The sequence below is a fragment of the Sinohyriopsis cumingii genome, chromosome 15, assembly GCF_028554795.1.
Source record: "Sinohyriopsis cumingii isolate HCF-2022 chromosome 15, ASM2855479v2, whole genome shotgun sequence".
In the NCBI taxonomy this organism is placed as follows: Eukaryota; Metazoa; Mollusca; class Bivalvia; order Unionida; family Unionidae; genus Sinohyriopsis; species Sinohyriopsis cumingii.
In genome coordinates this window covers 132,036,961-132,060,739 of record NC_142975.1, presented here as the reverse complement: position 1 = coordinate 132,060,739, position 23,779 = coordinate 132,036,961, and the positions used below count along the sequence as shown (strand labels likewise).

The 23,779-nt window shown below is 36.2% G+C and overlaps 1 protein-coding gene across 2 annotated transcripts in view; it reads right to left on the bottom strand.

The window, feature by feature from the left end:
- The window catches only part of LOC149782795 (uncharacterized), a 120,648-nt gene that overhangs the window by 42,093 nt on the left and 54,776 nt on the right, over positions 1-23,779 (bottom strand). For both annotated transcript variants that reach the window (XM_089934308.1, XM_089934307.1), the window contains exon 4: positions 5,256-5,382. In XM_089934308.1, the coding sequence (XP_089790434.1) occupies positions 5,256-5,382 (127 nt within the window). The remainder of the gene's footprint in view (positions 1-5,255; positions 5,383-23,779) is intronic.

Below are 23,779 nucleotides of genomic sequence, written 5' to 3'. Positions count from 1 at the left end.
CCCTAAAAGACTAAGAACACTGCCCTCATTTCCACACTCCTGATGTGGCAGTCAGATTTTTCCCAGGACCACACACCCTGAAAAGTTAGCTCTTCTGGCTCCAGATGAGTGTCCCCCCTGGAACCTGGCATGTCTGAACAGACAGAAACAGATTGGGGGTGTCCATGAGGAAATTCTTAGAGGAACAAAGTCCATCATAGAGTTCAAGTTTCCCAGAAGGGATAAATAAAGACAAGCTGACAGTGAGGTCTGGGCTCTCAGTGCCTCCAACAAGGCCAAGATTCTGTCTACTCTGGGGTGCAAGACATACACTAATTCCACAGATTCCTGTGGGGGTGGAAAAGCTCTGCTCACAATACCATGTACAGAAACAAGCCATATCTTGGCCATTGCCTCCAGTAGGTGCTTAAGTGAGGGCTGAATTAGGCAGCAGAAGAATAGATAGGCATGTGAGGATATGGTTACCAGAGACCTAACCTTTAACTAAGGCCAGTCTTGACTAGACAGCAGGCTTACATCCTTGAGAAAGGCTCACTTGTGATGCTCTTTCATTCAATGAGGAAAGTTTAAGGTGCTAGGCAGGAGTGTGAACCCTGTAACTAAAAGTAGAGACCAGAGGTCTTAATATAGGGTGACAGAGCAGACCACACCCAACGCTACCTAGGAACTTCTGACCCATACAAAAAATTGAGAAAGCTAATTGATCATGGCCAAGTGGGGGCACATGAGGAAATCTGTGTGGAAGCCACCCATAGAGTCTCTCCAAATGGGAGATAATTTTTGTGTCCTCCAAGCCTGAGGGCAGAAATGGAAGGGATTGGAAGGGAGTGAATGCCATCTTAGCCTGTTCTGCATCACACTGATGGGTGTTCATGAGGACTGACAAGACATCTTTGACCTGCGCTCACTTCTGGGAGACATGACTTTTTGGCCAAGTGTCACTCTCTTTTGGTGAAGACCTGGGGATAAGAGGAGACTTATCCCATAACTCCTCCAACAAAGTGAAGGGACCATCACTAGTATTAGATTCAGCATGAGGGCAATAATGCCTCTCAACCTTCCTAGGTTGTATAGAAGAAAAGGCCCTGACCCCTCCTTCCTTTTAAACTCCATTTTGTAAGAGGTTGACATTATTCCAAACACTGCAACAATAACCTATGTAATCTGAGGTCAAAGGCCTGAAGTCCATGGCTGCATTGGATGACACCCACACCCTGTTGTGACTGAGTGGGATAACAGGAAAGAGGGAATGCTGATCCAATCCCCTTTCCTTGTCAATGACTGGTCAGGTGACCCTGATCTGCTGGAAGATACTTCCTCAGATCTTACAGCCTTTGGCACTTAAACCTACCCACCCTAGAGTTGGTCCATCCTGCCACCACTAATGGGTTTGAGGGTCTGAGAGGTTGCTGATCCTTCCTCGCAGGAGGTATGATTCACTGCCAACCTTGGGAGCCCCAAGTGGCCGAGTGGTCTAAAGCGCTCTCCATTATGGATCACTGCCAACTCACCTCTGTCTGCATGGGTTCGAGTCGCGGATTTGGCTATTGTGGGTATGTGAGAAAGCTCGCCAGTAGCTTCTCATGGGTTGGTGGTTCTTTCTGGAGTTGTATAGGGTTCTTCCTCTACCATTAATACTGGCCGCCATGCATAGCCTATAGTGTGCTGAAAAATGGCATTAAACCCTACAACAACAACAAAAACAACTGTTAACCTTGTGGGAATGAAGAAGGTGCTGCTCCCCCCTCATGGTGATGGGAGAGGTGGGTGTGACTCACTCTCCACCTGTTTTTCCTCCTCCCTTGAGAGGTGCCCTATGGGCCATATGCATCTCTAAAGAGACTGATCCAATCCTAATCAGAGACATGTTAGAATCAGTGATGAATATCTTATTTCCTCCCTTCAGGAGGGGTCCCATAGGATTTGCATGTCTCTGAAGAGACTGATCCAGTCCGAGACACCAGAGACTCACTAACTGAAAACTTTGAAAATCCCAATGATGAAGATGACTCCTTCTTCCTTCATTGGTATGCCTGTCTGTTTTTGGTGAGCTTCCAGACTTTATCTGACAAAAGACTATAAAATGGACAGTCATTCTGTCTTTTAACAACTGGTGCATGCAGGCAGGTGGAATGGGTATCCCAAGGGATGTTTTTGTGACCACATTTACCCACACTTTGTCTCTTAAACATTGCTGTAAAAGAAAAACTCCAAAAACAAGAACAATAATTTTGTATAATGAATGTAATATATGAGAACTTGTATGAACTATTATTATATGCTCATTTTTGTCTCCATTAACTTTACATTGTCAGATTCGTGCAGTATTTTACGATACTGAACATCTTGATATTGCACACACCTGCACAACACATGAGCCTAAAAACAGTATAGTGTATTGGGAACTACTCTGTAAACATACCATGCACACTCATGTTGACACTTTAAGTCTGGTTGATTAAATATGTTGTGAATGACCCAAACAATCTGTTTTGTCCATTTGAAATTATACATGATAAAGTTAATGATGTGGACAACTTCACTAAGTCAGAAATGAAACTTTCAAACAAGGATATGAATGAACAAAACATGAGCAATATCAACAACAAGCATGAGAGATGCAGTAACTGAAAATACCATTCTGATCACTGAAACAGTTATTTAGGAGAAATATTCATATCTTTTTGCAAATAGAATGGATGAGACAATGACCAGTGCTCTCTAGGGTCTGTACAAATATAGCATAGAAAAGCATATTGAGGCCAAGAGCTATTGCATATCTATTGGAGACTTGCCATTTTATGAGTCTGTCAAAATACTAGATTCAATAAAAAAAGGCAACTCAAGGTTTTGGTAGGAAACTAAGAGCCTCAGAGCCAATAAAGCCAAGACACCCAAAAATTATTATTTCCACTGGCTAAATGGGCTGTCATACAACAGCTGCTTTGAAATGTTATTTTGATACAATGTTAAGCAATAGAAGACACTGTATGATACAGGTCATAGCTTGGGTCCCTCCAACAACAAGATGCAAGTGACAGTGCATATATTTCCCCAAAATGTACTTTCTTAGTTCTGCAAATCTGAATGGCACGTCCTGCAAAAACTGATAAACACTGGAACTGTACTGGAATATCAAGTACATTCCCAACTTAAAATCTGCATTGAACTGACCCAATAATACGAGTCCATCATAATTAGAAAAGCAGAACTGAGTTGGATCAACATAAAAAAATCTATCCATTCCAGACCAAATGGAAAAGTTGTTCCAGTGTGCATTCATTCACAATTTGACTCTAAATTTCAATTTTAAGTAGACCAAAACAACAGTTCCTTTTTAAACTACTATCAAGCACACAACAAAGTTCAAAGGATGATAGGAGGTACTATCTGCGCATTAATATTGTTATTGTGTATTGATGAATCTACGGTTATGTATTCATTGTTGAATACACATAAATTCAATTACTTTGTTTCTTGTAGTGTATTTATTTAAAATTAAACCTTAGGTAGAATAACAAAATGAATAAATAATAAAAAGATTACTGCATTTTTCATGGGAAATATGAACTCGTTTTCTTGGAAAAATACTACACTCCCAGTATTGCACTCATGCAGTATTATTCTGAAAAAAAACTCGGTCATATTTTCCCATACAAATGCAGTAACCTATAAGTACTGAACACAGATTAAAACAGCAATATATTCATTAGCTGTCCAATGATACTATATATGAATTAAAACAACAGCAATCTGATGTTTCAATCATAGGGATGTCAGCAATACTTCATTCTGTGTACTGGAGATGAAGAGTAGCAAAAAACCAAAAACCAACAAGGTCTCATCCTTTAACGATTAAATAGGGTGAGAACAACTGACACAAGAAGGAATATGAGTGTGAGTGTGAGATCTCATTCTGGGAGATAAACTCTGCATAAATGATATAGAAAATAATGTATATTCTGGAGATTCATATCTCAACAAAATTAAGGAAAAGGAGACCACAAACTAATCCTGCAAGGATAGGAAGACTAAATACCTACCTAAAGTCTGAAAAATGAACTTAAATTAGGTCTCACCCTTGCTCTGTTTGGTGGAGGTGGAGTGGGTGGGGGTGGAAGGTAATCTAAAAGGCAAGGTTATGAATAAACATAACTTAAATGTCAAAATACTCCCAAGAGAGCTATTTTCAACAAAAGGAAAACACTTGTACTGAGTGTAAATACACTCAAATAAAACAATGGCACGTATTAAAAATGCCAAATTCACATTGTATAACATAAAGCAAAATATTCTGACCACAGATTATAATTTGTATCCGCTAAACAGAGAGATATTCATACAAAGGATGAGAACTAATGGGCACCAGCTGTGTCATAGGATTGACTTTGAGAATCTTCATGAAGTCACCCTATGTAAGGATGAATGGTCATCATACAGACAAGGAAGGATAAGCTCCATACCAGAAAGGGTAAGTTACTCAACAGCAACAGGTAATGTATTACTGATATTAAAATGTGTCAAGGAATACTTCACAGTATGTATGAACATAAAAAGGAATACTCACTATATTTAAACTTTCTTAGGTCGTAGATTTGCTACACATGATTTTACTACAGAGATGTTAAACAAACACATACTGTGAGCTCAATATTTATCAGTGTTACCAATTTTTGAACATTTTTTTTGTTGCTAAAATAATGATCCTAATGAGCAAACAGAGGCAGCCAACCCAACAGGCCTTGGTCAGTATGAAATCTGAAAGCCTTGGATTAATAGTCTGATGATAACCAATTGAGCTTAAGACTTCTAAATCCATGAAATTAATTTACCAACAACACACTAGTGGTTAGAGCATCCGCATCGGATGTGGGAGGTCGCGGGTTTGAATCTAGGCTGAATCATACCAATGACTTATAAATATGGTACTAATTACAGCTGCCTCACTAGGTGCTCAGCATTAAGAGGTTCGTGTTAGGACTGGTCAGCCTGGTGTCAGGATAATGCGGATGGGTGGGACATGTGGCATGATGCCCCAGTGCTAGATATCACTATAAACTGCCACAATGCAGAAATCATAGCGATATGGCTGAAAAAATGTTAAAGCTACGTTAAAAATCCAAATCACATACACATACAATTTACCAACAAAAAAATTAAAATTCTGCAAAACCATAAAAAACCCACAAAAACAATTGAACTGACAGTATAGCAGTTACACTTTGTCATTTCACCAAAATTTTCATTCTCCTTACAGAGAATCTTTCATTGGAGGCACTTTTAGTGGGCTTCAGTGATCTTTGTTGTCCACTTCCAAAAGCCTGTTTCTTGGGAGACAGCATTACTTGAGTGTAGTGTCGTAAGGAGGCAGCTGAACTGGGTCTGAAAGAAAGAGGGAAAGATGCCAAATATTTTACAAAATACTATAAACTGTAGCAAACGAACCTCTTGCAGAAACAAATCATCCTCCACATACAAATCAGTGTAGTTGTTTCTTTAAAATCAGAGCTTTTCTCCTTAGGAAATCTGATACTTAAGGGAGAACATTTATACTTAAGAAAATGGTTAAAACTTTGAGCTGTGATGATCTTGACCTAACTTACTATCAGGTACCCAAATGTAGTATTGACACACAGCAAGTTATCAGGTACCCAAATGTAGTATTGACACACAGCAAGCTATCAGGTACCCAAATGTAGTATTGACACACAGCAAGTTATCAGGTACCCAAATGTAGTATTGACACACAGCAAGTTATCAGGTACCCAAATGTAGTATTGACACACAGCAAGTTATCAGGTACCCAAATGTAGTATTGACACACAGCAAGTTATCAGGTACCCAAATGTAGTATTGACACACAGCAAGTTATCAGGTACCCAAATGTAGTATTGACACACAGCAAGTTATCAGGTACCCAAATGTAGTATTGACACACAGCAAGTTATCAGGTACCCAAATGTAGTATTGACACACCAGCAAGTTATCAGGTACCCAAATGTAGTATTGACACACAGCAAGCTATCAGGTACCCAAATGTAGTATTGACACACAGCAAGTTATCAGGTACCCAAATGTAGTATTGACACACCAGCAAGTTATCAGGTACCCAAATGTAGTATTGACACACAGCAAGTTATCAGGTACCCAAATGTAGTATTGACACACAGCAAGTTATCAGGTACCCAAATGTAGTATTGACACACAGCAAGTTATCAGGTACCCAAATGTAGTATTGACACACAGCAAGCTATCAGGTACCCAAATGTAGTATTGACACACAGCAAGTTATCAGGTACCCAAATGTAGTATTGACACACAGCAAGTTATCAGGTACCCAAATGTAGTATTGACACACCAGCAAGTTATCAGGTACCCAAATGTAGTATTGACACACAGCAAGCTATCAGGTACCCAAATGTAGTATTGACACACCAGCAAGTTATCAGGTACCCAAATGTAGTATTGACACACCAGCAAGTTATCAGGTACCCAAATGTAGTATTGACACACAGCAAGTTATCAGGTACCCAAATGTAGTATTGACACACAGCAAGTTATCAGGTACCCAAATGTAGTATTGACACACAGCAAGTTATCAGGTACCCAAATGTAGTATTGACACACAGCAAGTTATCAGGTACCCAAATGTAGTATTGACACACAGCAAGTTATCAGGTACCCAAATGTAGTATTGACACACCAGCAAGTTATCACGATAATAATAAAACATATTCTTTATTTAACATGGGTAGATCGGTTAGAATGCAATTTCATCTAGCGTCTACTGAGGCCTTGAACTAATCTATTTGACTATGCATCAGAAAAGTTCTAGTTCATGAACCGAAGTTGGATAATTATGAGCATGTGAGTGTGTGTATGATTTGGATTTTCAATGTAGCTTCAACAATTTTTCAGTCATATCGCTACAATGTCTGCAGTGTGGCAGTTTATAGTGATGTCGAGCACCTGGGCATCATGCCACAGACATGTAGCGTGATGTCCAACCCAGTCACATTATCCTGACACCAGGCTGACCAGTCCTAACACTAACCTCTTAATGCTGGGCGCCATGCAAGGCAGCTGTTAGTACCATTTTTATAAGTCTTTGGTGTCACTCAGCCGTGGTTCGAACCCGCGACCTTCCGCATCAAAGGCGGACACTCCAACTACTATTAAGAACAAAAACATTACCAAATTTAAACACATGAAAGAAATATAATAGATGGTAATAAATCATATCATTTATTTTATAGCAGATGATTTTATCAATTGAGCTGATGAGCTTGACAAAGAACTATATCTTGTATTAACAAATTTTAACTACTGGTAAGTGGACATAAAAATGGCTCAAAAAACATCTTTGGCCTTTATAACTGAGCAAGACTTCTGACTAATAGGCAAAAACATAGCATCTAATAGTCATGAATTCATTACTGACCACAGTTTCGTTTAAATATCTTCAATTACAGAATTCCTTTTAGAGATGTTTTGATGACATGATGTCATTGATTTGTGATTTATCATATTACTAGTATATTGTGTAACATCGCTGACTAGTACTTGACTTCATAACCTAATTTTGGTGATGTTATGGGACTGAAATGGCATTTCACTTTCCTGAAATATATTCTGCACTAAATTATGAAATAAATAAATTTTTGTGAACCAGTCAACCTATCATACTGATGTTGATTTTTTTTGGTCAGTATTAGGTTTACTGGTTTTACACCCACAATAGCTCTGTTGGTAGAGCAGTGAACTCATAATCCAAGAGATGCTGGTTCAATACCAGCCCATGCTAGCCTGGGTCATTTGCCTTGAAGTGTTCTTAGGAGAGGCGCTTTGCTTCAATTTGCTCTGCCTGACAGAGCCAATAAAGTGTTAAAAGTGCATTAAAACCAAAAATAAAAATAAAACATGAGTCCCTAAAAGAGACTGACATTCTAACAGCTAAAAATAATTTCCAGAAATTAAAAAAGACCATTTGCTTCTTTTAATGGCTGAGTGTTGAAACCATCTTTTGTATTCCTCAACAATAAAAAGAAATTCAAGATGGGTGCCATGGTGGCCATGTTGGATATCATACAGGCTCCATCCCATTAAGTATTATCTAAGCATCTTGAACCCATAAAAGCCTGGGAGAGGTGGCACCATTCCCTTTCCGAGGAACAACTAGCAGGCTGTGGTGCAGTCAGAAAAAAGTGGCACATGCACAATTGTACGCATGCCACTATAATTAAACTCAACAAAATCATAAGAAATCTTTGATGAAAGCTAAATATCAATATGAGCAGCCATCCAAGAAAAAGGAGGGACAACATGTTTATGATGACCACTTTGATAGGCATACTGAATACTGAATGGCACCATCTTTACCTTGAATCAAACAACCATCTTTACCTTGAATCAAACAACCATCTTTACCTTGAATCAAACAGGCATCTTTACCTTGAATCAAACAGCCATCTTTACCTTGAATCAAACAACCATCTTTACCTTGAATCAAACAGGCATCTTTACCTTGAGGTGGCAGGGTCCAGTTTCGTAATTTGGCCCCTGGCAAATTTCTTAACTTAAGGCTATGGTGTGACTTTTTCAGCTATTATTGTTTACTATTTATAGATATGGATATATTTGTGAACTAGGTGTTTTGGGCTTGTGTTGTTCTTGAAATTGATGTCAGTCATGTACACCTTCCATAGTTGCTCTGCAGTATGTTGATAGTGAAATACCAATAGTTGGCTAGGAAGAAGAGCTAGCCTCCCATAGCAGTAGACACGTGGGTTCAATGCAAGCCGAGTATCTCAAAAACGGCTTGGATGACAACTATTCTGAATTGCATCAAACTATTTAGTAGACAATGTTTTTCAAAAGTTTCATCCAGGGAAAGGGCTTGCGTTTGCACTGTGAGTACTACATGCTGTCAAAAATGGCATTTGGATGTGAAAAATGCAGGTATAAAATAGGGGTTGGGGTGCATAAACCTCTTCTGCTATGAACTGCCATTGACTTCTCTGGTCAAGTGAATACTATTCTTATGCTCTGTTTTAATATAGGTATTTAAAAATATGGACCTTTTTGACCTCACTTGTGTATTTGATTTTTTATGATTTTTTATACTAGGTCACTGATTGCGGCATTAAATTTGTACATAAAAACTGGACCCTGCCCCCTTAAGGAAAATTGATCATTTTTTGATGGTGCAGTCAGCCACATCTATTACACTTTTCTGTTTCTTTGTGTATATTTAAATAATTTTTATGCATTAGCTTTATTATATCTCCTTCCTTTTTCCATATATTACATAGTGTTGTATGTGATGCTCTTTGGAGAGGGAGGTAACTGTGTTTTGTACCTCCATGTGAGGACTGTTTACATCATGACAAAGTAGCATATTTTGGATATAACTTACTAAATATGGGAACAAAATGGTAACCGTAATGTATAGTCTTGCACTTTCTGTAGCTGTCAAGGTTTTGCACCTCTATTTTTATGAATACTATTCACATTTCAATACAGACACACCTAAACAATTGCATAGCATGTCAACATGTATTCTTTAAAGTAATTTAACTCCACAGGAGCAGATAGAATTCAGAGAAATCATACATAAACATACTGTTGTGAATATTGAATGTCACCAGTGGAACAGTCTTAGAAATAATGATGCATATGGCATATTACTTGGTATATTTTGGTGAGAAGAATGAAAGTTTTAGCACACCGACATAGTTTCTACCTTCATGACCCCACTCTGAAGTTGACATAAGAGATTCATATCTCACACTTGGGTGATAGTAGAAAATGTTTCAGTGTTATGTATATATCTTGAAATTTCTAGGTTCAGTTAACAAAGGGGGAAAAGCTTAAAATTAAGTGGCAGCTTCATGCATTTGACAATGCACATACAGTTTCTCCTCTGAAAGTCATATGTTTTCACTGAATGTTAAAAGTACATCAGTATCACTTGTTTCTTTTCTTTTTGCAGGTGTCAGTTTGCATAGTGAGAGATTAGGATTAATCGGTTAGTCATGCTGAAAGAAACAATAGCTTCAATCTCATCCAGATAGTCATTCTGATCTAAGTGCACAAGAGAGTGACTTTGACGGATTGACTTAGCTTCTGCAGGAGTTGTTTTATGGTACGTGCTTATCAAAAGCCAAGCTGGTGATATGCTTTTTACCTTGAACTGGATTTTCCGCTATAAATATTTGTTCTATACCTTATCTTATTATTTACTATGATTTTGTAAACTCCAGAAAACATTAAAGTCAGTTGTAAGTAAATTAGTGTCTGAGAAGAAATTTCTCTGTTAAACTGTATTGAGTAATTTGTATATGTATGGTCAATTTCATTGGCTATGTATCAATGAATTTATTTGATATGTCACTCCTTGTAAATTTTAGGGTCCTACACATCAGTATATCAATATTCCAGCATTGTCTAATGTTAATTGATTAAACTTTGACTTTTCCAGACTAGCTAGACTTGTGTTGCGATTACCCCCCCCCCCACCAATATACACTCACACAACACTGATGTTGCTATTAGCATCTCCAGAATGATAATAAAAAGTTAGGAACCACTTCTTTTATATCAGTCTAAGAGTACTTCTAAAGTTCATGATTTACTTAAATGGGTGATTTCTTTAAGTTTGCTAGAAGAGTTTAGAGAAACTTTTCACTTCTGTCACTGACACCTAACATAGCATTTCTGTTATTCCCTCCTAAAATGTATAACTTCCAGATCTCTTCTTGACATTCATGAAACATTGTAAAGGAATTTTGATTTTGTACTGATGCTATGGTGGTAAACAAAGACCAAGAGCATTGTAGGTTGCAAACAATTTGAAATCTTTCAAGAAATGCAGTCAGTCATAATTCACAATGTAAATAATGCAGTGCTTTTTGCCGCAAAGAGGTAACTTTTTTAAAAGCATAATATCATTTTTAGTTTTGTGCACAAAAAGTTTTCCTTTATACCATTGTACTAGATAATGTCTAAATATGTGATATGTACACAACTTTTGACATAAACCATTTTGAGCCAAATCCTTAAGGTGGCAGGGTCCAGTTTCGTAATTTGGCCCCTGGCAAATTTCTTAACTTAAGGCTATGGTGTGACTTTTTCAGCTATTATTGTTTACTATTTATAGATATGGATATATTTGTGAACTAGGTGTTTTGGGCTTGTGTTGTTCTTGAAATTGATGTCAGTCATGTACACCTTCCATAGTTGCTCTGCAGTATGTTGATAGTGAAATACCAATAGTTGGCTAGGAAGAAGAGCTAGCCTCCCATAGCAGTAGACACGTGGGTTCAAGGCAAGCCGAGTATCTCAAAAACGGCTTGGATGACAACTATTCTGAATTGCATCAAACTATTTAGTAGACAATGTTTTTCAAAAGTTTCATCCAGGGAAAGGGCTTGCGTTTGCACTGTGAGTACTACATGCTGTCAAAAATGGCATTTGGATGTGAAAAATGCAGGTATAAAATAGGGGTTGGGGTGCATAAACCTCTTCTGCTATGAACTGCCATTGACTTCTCTGGTCAAGTGAATACTATTCTTATGCTCTGTTTTAATATAGGTATTTAAAAATATGGACCTTTTTGACCTCACTTGTGTATTTGATTTTTTATGATTTTTTATACTAGGTCACTGATTGCGGCATTAAATTTGTACATAAAAACTGGACCCTGCCCCCTTGAATCAAACAACCATCTTTACCTTGAATCAAACAACCATCTTTACCTTGAATCAAACAGGCATCTTTACCTTGAATCAAACAGCCATCTTTACCTTGAATCAAACAACCATCTTTACCTTGAATCAAACAACCATCTTTACCTTGAATCAAACAGGCATCTTTACCTTGAATCAAACAGCCATCTTTACCTTGAATCAAACAACCATCTTTACCTTGAATCAAACAGGCATCATAAGAAATTGTTTAGTAAAAAGACCATGTTAATGTGACCATCCATTCAGGAGGAGTAGTTATAACATTCACAAAATGGCCACTGTGGTGGCCATATTGGACATCAGATTGGCAACATTTTCATTTAGGACCAACTAGACATCATAAGAAGTCCTCAGGTACAAACCTCATAGCAATATTACTTTTCATTCAGGAAAAGTTGTGACAAGATTTTCATGTTATCATATTTGCCATCAAATCAAAACTATATATTTTCATTTAGGACCAACTGAAACTAATAAGTTGTTTTGTGAAAACCATTTGTCAACATGACTTCCATTTAGAAGGAGATACAATAGCAAGAATCTCAAGATGGCCATTATGGCAGCCATATTGGACATCATATTGGACACCAGATCGGCTTAGATCCAACTTGATATCATAAGAAGCCTTTAAATGAAAAAAACCATGTCGATAAAACCATCCATTCGGAAGTACCAATAACATGATTTTCAAGCTGTCCACTGTCAGGTGGCCATACTGAATGCCAGAGCTGCACCATTTGCATTTAGGACATACTAGACAATCGGATGAATGTGTGTGCACAGTTTCAGGGCAATCATCCAAGTATATAGTTTGGGATGAGTAGCAATAACAAACTTATACTAATGGGAAGACATATGATGAATGATAGAACACAAAAGTTCTTCTGATCCATGACCTGTAACAAAACAATTGAACAAAATTGACAAGTTTCATACAACTTTATATTCACCTCAATAAAGACCAATAATTGTCTCTGCTCAACCAATATATGTGAGAAAGCTTGGTAGTAGCTTCCTGTGGGTCGGTGGTTCTTCCCCAGGTCCTTCCAGGTTTTTCCTTCACCAAAATATATTGGCAACCATGTATAGAAGAATAATGTGTGCTAAAAAATGGCACTGAACCCTAAAAGTCTTTGCCAGAAAAGTGATACCACTGTACTGCTATTTGTTAGACATAAAATATATTGTTACTGAATGATGAAAAAGTTTGGATATTTGGTTACATCAACCCGTTTGAGTTTGTGATATGTTTCCATCTCAAGATCCATTCATAATTGTCTGTTCAGTCTCTGTGTACTTGGAAACATGAATTCCTCCCATATAAAGAGAATATACAGAGCAGTGAACAACAAAAGCAATCCCATATATCCAGTATACTGATGGAAAAGCTCAAAGCAGGTATTTAAATAAAATATGGCATCCCATAGCAACACAGGTGTGCCAATAAACCAAGATCTTTACCTACACACATCTCCAAGGTAAAAATATTTCAAGTCTCAAAATATCACCATGATCAACACTGAACAGGTTCCTTGAGCATTTATTTGCATTATCAGTGATGTTATTTAGGCTTAAAATGTCAGGTCTCCTGACAGATCACACAAATACAGCACTTGTTATCCCAAAGATAAATTTAATGTACTTACTGTTCAAAAAGAAGGGCCTAAAAATCAATATACCTACAGATGGGAAACTTTGAAACACACATTTAACATGATCAAAGACTTTGAGATTTGAGCTAAGTGAAAATAAATAAGACCATGCACTCCATTGGCCTATTATCTGTGAAATGGCATTCAAATAATACATTTCTTAACCATATGAATACAATTTTATTAAAATTTACTACTCAAGCTGGCTCAGAAAATAACTGGACAATTTGAAGTGATAAAACCAATGTGCAATTTTATACAGAATAAGTCTCTCGTCATAAATCTAAATGGTTCAGGTTTAATCATATTACGGGGCAAACATTCCGCATCCCATTTCATTATTGTCTATATTTACTTATATGTTAAGTTCAACTGCAAACTGCACAGACCCAGATTTGCTATCACATGATGTGCTGACTGATCTGGGGTCTATGCGGTTTGTTAGGTGCAATCAGTAGAAAAAACAAAACAGAACCTGATATCCTGCTGCATTATGCAAAGGCAGATCAGGGTCTATCTTGTTTGTGGTTGGATAAATGAGTAGATACAGTAAGAGGTAGTAAAATTACGTCTCATGTGCTTCACTCTAAGGTGTTGTACTCCATGGCTCCCATAACGACACTGTACTGTCCAAGTACAGTGATCATCGTACTGAGGTGTATTTACAATGCTTTGAGGGGCTCCGAGTGGCCGAGTGGTCTAAAGTGCTCTCCGTTACGGATCCCTGCCATCTCACCTCTGCCTGCATGGGTTCGAGTCTAGGATTCGGCTAACGTGGGTATGTGAGAAAGCTTGCCAGTAGCTTCTCGTGGGTCAGTGGTTTTTCCCGGGGTTTTGCCGGGTTCTTCCTCCACCATTAATACTGGCTACCATGCATAGCCTATTGTGTGCTGAAATATGGCATTAAACCCCACAACAACATCAATGCTTTGAATATTAACGCTCTATACAACAGAGTTCTTTATTAGTGAACACTACATCATGCAGTGCATCCCCTCAAAGTGCTCCCCATGCACCATACCAACAGTCTAATTATCCATTTTATATTCACTTTTGGTATAAGGTTCACACATTGGAAAACTGCACTTCCAGCTGCTTGGTGGCTTTCAAATCATGAGAGTGGATTTATGATAACAGGATTCACCCCAAAACCAGTTATGTATATTTGTGTATATTTAATTTGTATTGTTTGCTTGTCCATAAATTAGGATATAGTTCTGGTGTGTATATGTTTTTGTCAAGTTTGAAAGTATAAATAGGTTGTTTACTGATATTTGAGTCAAAGGTCTAGCTTTTTTTTATAAACTTAAAATGTTTTGAAAGCATGCTTCTGACCCACATCCTGATAACTGTGTCTTGGGTTTTTATATAAGGCTGTTGTGAACAACATTATTCCTTCCTTCCTTATATTCAGTCTCTGGGATTATTTACTGTTGTGTTCAGATATACATAATGTGTGAGGAATCATGGGTAATAGTGAACAGGATACAGTATATTGTGTGGGACATAAATTTGGAAGAGAACAACATATACCCATAATTATAATTTTGTTGCAGACTAACTGTAAATAACACAATCTTGATAAAGTAATAATAATAATAATAATTATATATATATATATATATATATATATATATATATATATATATATATATATATATATATATATATATATAAAATTGTATGTATGACTGTTTGCCTCTACATTATGATTTCAATGATTCAGCTTTCATTAGAGACTCATGTATCATTTTGATCCTGTTATGCATATAAGATTGTTATGATAATGTATATCATTTATGACATTATGACAATGATGTAATTGTTTATAAATATGTACATGTCATCCGTTTCTTTCAAAATATTTTTTGCCTAAAGAAGCATACAATACATGCAAAACTTTATATACACACACACACACAGAGCAACCCCGCTTTTACGTGCCATGTGCAAATTTGGATATAACATGGTTGTGATGTGGCTCCCAGAATTTCATAGATTCAGTCACACATGGAAAAATATTTTTTGTTCAAAGTTTATTACCATTATGGGGAAGAGATCATGTATGAATTTGAATTTAATATGATTATGGCATGGTTCCTGCAATTTTAGGTATGAGAAATAGTGTGTAAAACGTTGTTTATTATTGTGGGGAACAGTTCGTATATGAATTTTAATATAATACGATCGTGGCATAGCTTCTGAAATTTAACAATTTCACCAGGTTCTTGAAGTGTTATGCCAAGTAAACATCAGAAATGTTACTTATTACTGATACATGAGTAAAGCCAGTAAGTCGTCTTTGTGATTGTCTTCAATTAATTCTGTATACAATCGTTGCTCAAATAATAGCCACCACGTGTTTCTTTTATCACTGTATATACAACCAAGCAGCAGACAATGCGGTGGTTGATGAAAGATTCTCAAAATTTAATGAACATCAAAAAAACGAAAGCCACCAATATGTTTGCTGGGCTTGGCATTGTTATTAGACGCAATCAGTTGACCAGTAAATAATGTCCATTTATTAGCTGGAAATTGAAAGGGTATGAAATTCAAACTGTACATGCGTTCAGCTTCAATTTTTTTTATAAAAGTGACTCATGACCATTGCAGGTCTAGTAGTCTGCACTTAGTTCTCGGGTTTTACATGAGTATGGTGTTTGTTTATGAACTCGTTATTAATTTCCTATTTTTTATAAAAATATTTTACCTTTATGGGAAAGCAAGTTCACAAACACAAGTCGTTCTCTGTACTTTACGCAATGATTAGTATATTAGTTTTCACACGTTTCTTTTGATATTCACAAAATCTGACGTAAAGGTTATATGCACGCTGAAAGCATGTGTTGATGTGTTATTCTTGCTGTAATCATTCAAACGAATAGGCATACAACGTTAATAATAGGAAATTTGCAATGGATAAATGTACACAGAAACGCATATGAGAAAATTGTAACAGTATGAATTTTGTACAGACACAGTTCATAGACTCTGGAACGTAGTGAACCGTACACGTGCTTCATCTTTCTTAACCTTATTTTGCTGTTAATTTTTCCTAAGAATAGTCATGGATTCCTGTAAATTGCTTAGAATGGATGCTCTATATTTTATGTTTTTGCCTGTAATATCCTTTACTATGGCACAGTCTTGCTGGAACATACCTCTTTATAAGGAGACTTCACTTTTGATTTATTACTGGGACATTTATGTGGCTCCCATTAACATTAAAAATATAGGATGCACTTAATTTATCAACAAACTGTAAGCACAATGCACATAAATGTAAATAATATAGGCTGAATCTGTAAGAAAAAGATAAAATGGACACATTTTGGACTTACCCAAACATGTCCCATTCCTGACATTTTTGAGGTGTTTTAATCGCCTTTAACTGTATTTCTTTCATTTTTTAAAAATGAAATTCTTATGGGCATGTCATAAAAGTGCCTAAATCACTACAACTTCCATGGCCTGCAATGGCAAATCTCCATGTTTTTTATTCCATTAACCCTCCCAATTCCACCTCAGCTTTCCCTATATCCAGAACATAACCTTGAGATTATAACCTTGAGATCTGCTACATGTACACGTACAATATGTCCCCTCCTAAAAATATACAAATAATGTTTGGTTAAAAAAAAATGCCACTGTAATTGCATTTTTACCTCTGACCCCGGGGTTCCCCTTCCCAGGGATGAGGCCCAAAATTTGTATTGTTTTAGTTACTTCTTGCAGATGGTCACCACATAGGCAAGCTATGTACCAGGTATTTTTTCTGCCTGTCTGTTTAGAAAGAGATGTGGTTACAGGCTGACAGCACCAGTGAGTGAAAGAGAACATTACAATATTCCATCACTAAAGCATGCATACAACAAGAACAACACATTATATGCCTTCTCCATGTTAGCATAGAAAGCATTTTGAAACACATAGGCTGCTTCTTTATCCTAAGTACAAGACATCTACAAGGTATGGCCAGATCCAGAAACCAATGTTACTGTTCAGAAACCATTTTTATTTCAGTCAGCCACCTTGATCTTTGATGCCAAATTCAGTATCCCTTCTTCCCTGTGCAAGCTATTCACAAAGTTTGGATGTGGTACAAATATGTCTAACTAATATGCAAAATGTGGCCAGCAAAACCATGATATTTTAGGCAGCATATGTGTTCAATAATATTATGAACAACCACATTGTAAAAACTGACTGTGATTATTACTTAAACACAGTCAGGAGTGACCATCTGCAGAAAGCGGCCAGTAACCATGATATATTTTAGGCAAAATATGCATATGATAATACTATGAAGAACCATATTGCAAAAACTAATGTAAACACCACTGACCTTCATTTAATCCTTTGAAAACCTGAATGTAAACCAGACTAAAGTACATGTCACTAACTACCATTGTAACCGGGGCCCCAAGTGGCTGAGTGGTCTAAAGCGATCTCCGTTATGGATCACTGCCATCTCACCTCTGTCTACGTGGGATCGAGTCTCGGATTCGGCCTATGTGGGTATGTGAGAAAGCTTGCCAGTAGATTCTCGAGGGTCAGTGGTTCTTTCTGGGAATTTCCTGGGTTCTTCCTCCACCATTAATACTGGCCACCATGTATAGCCTATCGTGTGCTGAAAAATGGCATTTAACCCTACAACAACAACCATTGTAATCTGCAGTGCCTAGGATGAATGAAGTCATCTACAATACTAATAAGTGATAATCATATTCTGGATCTAATTGTCATGCATTATGAAAGAGTGGTGGTAGTGATGATAATGGTGACAACAACAATGTCCACAAATTAGGTCACAAGGGTATAATGTATGCATTTTGTGCTTCATGTGAAGAATCTTACATAAAAACATTAGACCCAGACAGTACCAATCTTGAGCAGTTCTGGCAGGCAGTTAGTAATCTGAATTTATCCCCAGCAAAGATATATAATTTAAACTTCTTCATGCAATCAGTACAGATGTACTGATATTTCCACATAACAGTGCAGACACTAAAATGAGCACTTTCCATTCTGAGGAATATTCAGGCTGATTCTTGAGGAAATCTGAATCCAATAACAGTACTCCAACTCCTATGTGTTAAGATAACAAATGATGAGGACTACTATCTATATAACCCAGCAATGATCTCCATAGAAATGCTAACAATGCTTATGGTACATATAAGAAGAGTATGAAAAATGGTGAAAAGTTACTCTGAAATGACTGACTTAATGAGATGGTGTGTGTGCATATTTTAATATTAATAAAATGTACACTTTTTTCAATAGCTGTAATTTTTGTCCATCTAAATGGCAAAAAAACTGGATTTATGAAAATCCTCCCTCTTTTGAGGATCAGAAACTCCTGTGAAATTTCTGGAAATCTCATGATCTGTCTCAAACACCTGACTTGTCTTTTTCGTCACAAGCAAGGTCAAGAATTATACTGAAGTGACATAAATTAGGTAGTAATAAGAAAGGAAATTCAATCAATTTAATAGGATCCAATACAGTAAAACGTCTTGAGAGAAAACTGTTATGAGAGACCACCTGTCTTGAGAGACTGGGTTCTCCACGCACAGATTTATTGCTTATACAGTGTTTTAACCTGTCACAAGAGACCACCTATATTGAGATACCATCATTTTGTAGCAGAAAGGGTGGTCTTTCAGGACAGGTTGCTAATGGCCATGGCTGTCGAAGTAGTCTAAGGCACTCACCTTTACAGATCACTGACATCTCATCTCTGTCAGCATGAGTTCAAGTCTCAGTTCAGCCAATGTGGGTATGTGAAAAAGCTTGCCAGTAGGTTTGCGTGGGTCAGTGGTTCTTACTGGGGTTTTCCTGTGTTCTTTCTCCATCAAATACACTGGCTCCATGTATAGTCCATCTTGTGCTTAAAAATGGCATTCAAAAACCATAAATCTATTATACCTAACCTTCATTATTAGCGGCAATGGTATAACTCAGTTTTATTGTGAGGGATAATATACCATGTTATAAGTGGAGAATGGTATGCTGGCACTGACTTGATATAAAGGGGCCACTGTAGAAGTTACAGAAGTACAAGTTGTTACATACTTTATCTAATGATTTAGTATTTTATCTAATGGTACTGTTGACTGCAAAAGGCAAAATGATCACTCAAAAGGTCATGGTAAGGTGAGATAAGTTAACCGGGTCACAAACTAATCAGATCTACCTGACAAGCTAATAATTAGTCTTGGAGGTACTGGCTTTCATGAATAATAATTTCAATTCAGATATATATGCATAAAGTCCATACTTAATTCCCAATCCTTTGTGCACAGAGAATATTATGAACCACTGGATCATAAATCAAAAGAGTATTTGACTACAACGGCAATACAGTATTAAATCTGGCCCAGGTTTCCAGTACAGTTTTTATTGATTGTATAAACTAATACCATATAATAAAACACCAGCTGCTGACTATGCTAATATGATTTTTAATACTTGTGAATCCACCACCCACTCTTTCTAGTTCAGTTTAAATAAAACTGCAAATACAGTACAATGCAAACTTTGCAACAATAGCTTAGCAAATTTTGAGGATTATACTTTTCATGGTTAAAGACTTAAAATATAAGTAGATTTACCATGTCTATCATTAATTTGTAACTATTTCAATTAGAAAAAATGCTGGAAGTACACTTAAGAGTTGTAACAATGAAAATTAACTCAGTACTAAGTTAGCATGAATTCCTACTGTAGTGTTCAAATAGTTACACTTACCTTAGTAAAGCATCTAAAATGAAAGGTAAGAATCCAATGGATGGTACACAATTGTAGCTTCACCTAATGTCTGAACTTAGACTTTTCAGACCACTGAAAGTTACTCAACTAATTTTATTCCAAGATGGTGTACACCTAATGCCTCTCCAAATGAATCACTCAATTATCTTTAAGCACAGAGTTACAGGTACCACATACCAACTAGTTTACCCTCAATCAAAGTGTGACTGTTACATACAAGAAGCAACCATCCACTTTTCTGATAGTCAAATTACATGTTTTTTCTCCAAAATGCAAATACTTCATGCAAATTTGCATATGGTTTGATGTCCAAAGCAAAATCTATAAAATGCACAGTGGCATCCACAGAGTTTTAAATGATGTTTATCAATATTCAACCATCTAAGCTCTCGAGTAAACATTTGCAAATTTATCATCACGGTAGGGGTTGTAATTGGTATTAGTGGCATCGATCAATACATTTTCCAAGTGCATTTTAGGTAAACATTCAGGTATTTGTTCTGCAATAAAATATCACAGAGAAAACATCTTACTCCATAGGAAAGAATTTGTATTATTGGAGAGTACACTGGAGAAGATTTATATACCACGCTTTATTTACAGTATTCACCTGTACTCAGATATGAAAAATTAAAAAAAATTATTTAATTGTACCGAGGAAAAAGTCAAGAATAAAGAAAGAATTCATTGATGTAACCTAGCAAGATAATAATAATAATATTAATAATAATAATAATACTTTATTTATAGAGGGTGACTCATTAGTCAAAGACTATTCTCCCTCGAGTCCCTCTTAAGGAGAGTATAACAATGTGCAATATATGAAAGACAGCAATAATTGCTGTTTATTTTAACTTGTTTAGTATTAAAATGCTAACTTCCATTATAATCCATTAGAAACACATACATACTCATGACATCTCATCTTAAATACTGTAATATTTTCAGCAGATTTTACATGTAGTGGAAACTTGTTCTAAAGAAATGTACCAGAGTACTGCTCTTTCTAATTTGCTCTGTTCATGGTTTTGGTGCTTGAAGGTTTCCATGTGATATTGATCTCAACTGGTACTGTGTTGAAAAAAGCCTGAATAAATCCTGAACATACTCTGGTACAGCTCCATGTGTACATTTATATACAAGAACTGCCTTGCGAAAATTTACCCAATTATATATTGTGAACCATTTAGTTCTGTAGATGATGCTTTTGTGGGATGATCAATAGATGCATCTAAAATTATGCATACTATTCGTTTCTGAAGTTTATAAATCCTGTCAAGCTGAGATTCGGCACAGTTTTCCCAGTTAGTTCTGGGTTCCCTAACTTTAGTAACTTTTGTGACGGCCCCAAAATCATACATTTTGTTTTACCTAAATTAATTATTTTGCTAGTTCTGAACTTCAATAAGGTCTGAGTTTAATCTTTTTTGGATAAGTTCAGTATCAGAACTTGATATATACAAGGTTGCATCATCTGCAAACAAATCTGTATTTGTTCATTCATTATTTAATGGTAGGTCATTCACATAGATAAAAAAGGAGAGGGCCTAAAACTGAGCCTTGAGGGACCCCTGAATGATTGGTGTGAGTTTGTGAGCTAATATTGCCAATGTTTACTTGTTGAGACCTTTGGTTTAAGCGTCATCTAAACCAGTTTAAAGAAGGATTGTCAAATAAGAAAATTATTGCTATTCTTGTCTATTTACTTACCTTTTAGAGGACTGATTAGAAATATATCAAACTACATTCTTTAGTGGTGTTCAAAATTTCAATCAGAGCTACCAATAGTACAAATATGCAGACACAGAAAGAGGCTGACCATTATGGTAGTGTTCTTACCAAAAGGTAGTTCCCTGGGAAAAATTCACTGATAGATATTTCTGCTGGATAACTCCACCCAACCCCAACTAAGTATCCAATACAACTCATATCTGAAAGTTATTTTTTACTGCCGTATTTTCCAAGCTTTTTGCCACCTCATTAAAATCTATGAGAAACCAAAGTAGGAAAACAAAATTATATATTACTTACACATACGTAAGGACTTATGGTGTAGCCATTTTCAGAATAAAATCTGGTTGTAAAAGTAAATGAGCATCTAAGTCCAGACAAAATATGTGAAGCGTCAGGACAAGCATCAGTCAAATTTTTATATAAATTTACTTCTATAATGAATAAAAATCAAATTGCCAAGGTAATTACTGCATGCATGTAACAATGCAAATGTCAGCACAATGCTATATTGTGTTTTTGACAATACTGTAACAAAATGAAGAGCAAATATCAAGGTAATCACTGTGTACTATAATATGTATGAATTTTCCTACTTGTGTGAATTTTTTCCTCCTTTCTTTGAATATATCAACCAGTTACCGTGTATGGAAATTTGAAGACCTCACATTTTCACACAGTCTAACAAAATGCACATTTACAGAATATTCTAAATATTAGTTTGTGATGGTTATCTTTTTTAAAGTTCATTACACACTGGAATATTAAAAATTTCTTAAAACTGCTAATAAACAATGACACCATGAACTTTTTTATTTGATTGGTTTTGACTTGGTGTCCTACTGCATAGTATCACAGGTATGTTATTTAGAGCCAAGGCATTTGGAGTAAAGTGCCTTTTCACATGATAGGATTTGAACCTTCTTGTGAGTCTGGAATCCCAATCACTGAACCACCATGGCTCCTGCCACCATTAGTCATCTCTTATGACTCTCATCAGGCCTTAATTCTACATCCCTGAACCTGCTTTATTTAGAATAATATAAAGTCACTAGAAGCTATACAAGATATACAGGACATCTTTAGTGAGTGGTCTGACAAACCCTGCACTTGTTGTTTGCTACCATTACAATAGTAAAATTGCAATTGAGAAGTATAACCCATCAAGGAGAAAAATATTTAGACATGAAATACATTACACTGTAAACATGTTGTGTTTTTTTTCTTTCTTAATAGCATCTTTTATTTAGAAGGCTACTCAGCTGGTTGCAGAAACTACCCTATGTAATGACTTATATAACAAGTCCAAGTGCAAACTGCACAGATCCAGATCTGCTATTGCATAATACACCGGTAGATTTGGATCTGTGCAGCTTGTTAGGAGTGATCAGTAGAAAAAACAACATAGACTCTGATCTGTAGGTGCCTTATGCTATTGTAGATCTGAATCTTTGTTTCTTGCATTTTGACTCTGTTTATGATAATAATAATAATAATAATAATAATAATAATAATAATAATAATAATGACTTTATTTAAAGAAGGTAACACAATTAGCTGAACAACTGATCCACCCTGAGGCCCACATAAATGTGTATATACAGTAACCTACCTTAAGGCCTTCAGTTTCTGTAGAATATATATTGCACAGCATTATAAAAATAATAATAATAATAGTAATAATAATAATATTATTATTATTATTATTAATAATAATAAAGACTTTATTTAGAGAAGGTAACTCAATTAGTTACAGAACTAATCTCCCCTGAGGCCTTCTATCTGTTATGTACAATATAATAAAATGTGGCTTCACACTAAAGAATTAATTGAATCTAAAATCAATCCAAGTCCACTTCAAAATCTTGAAGA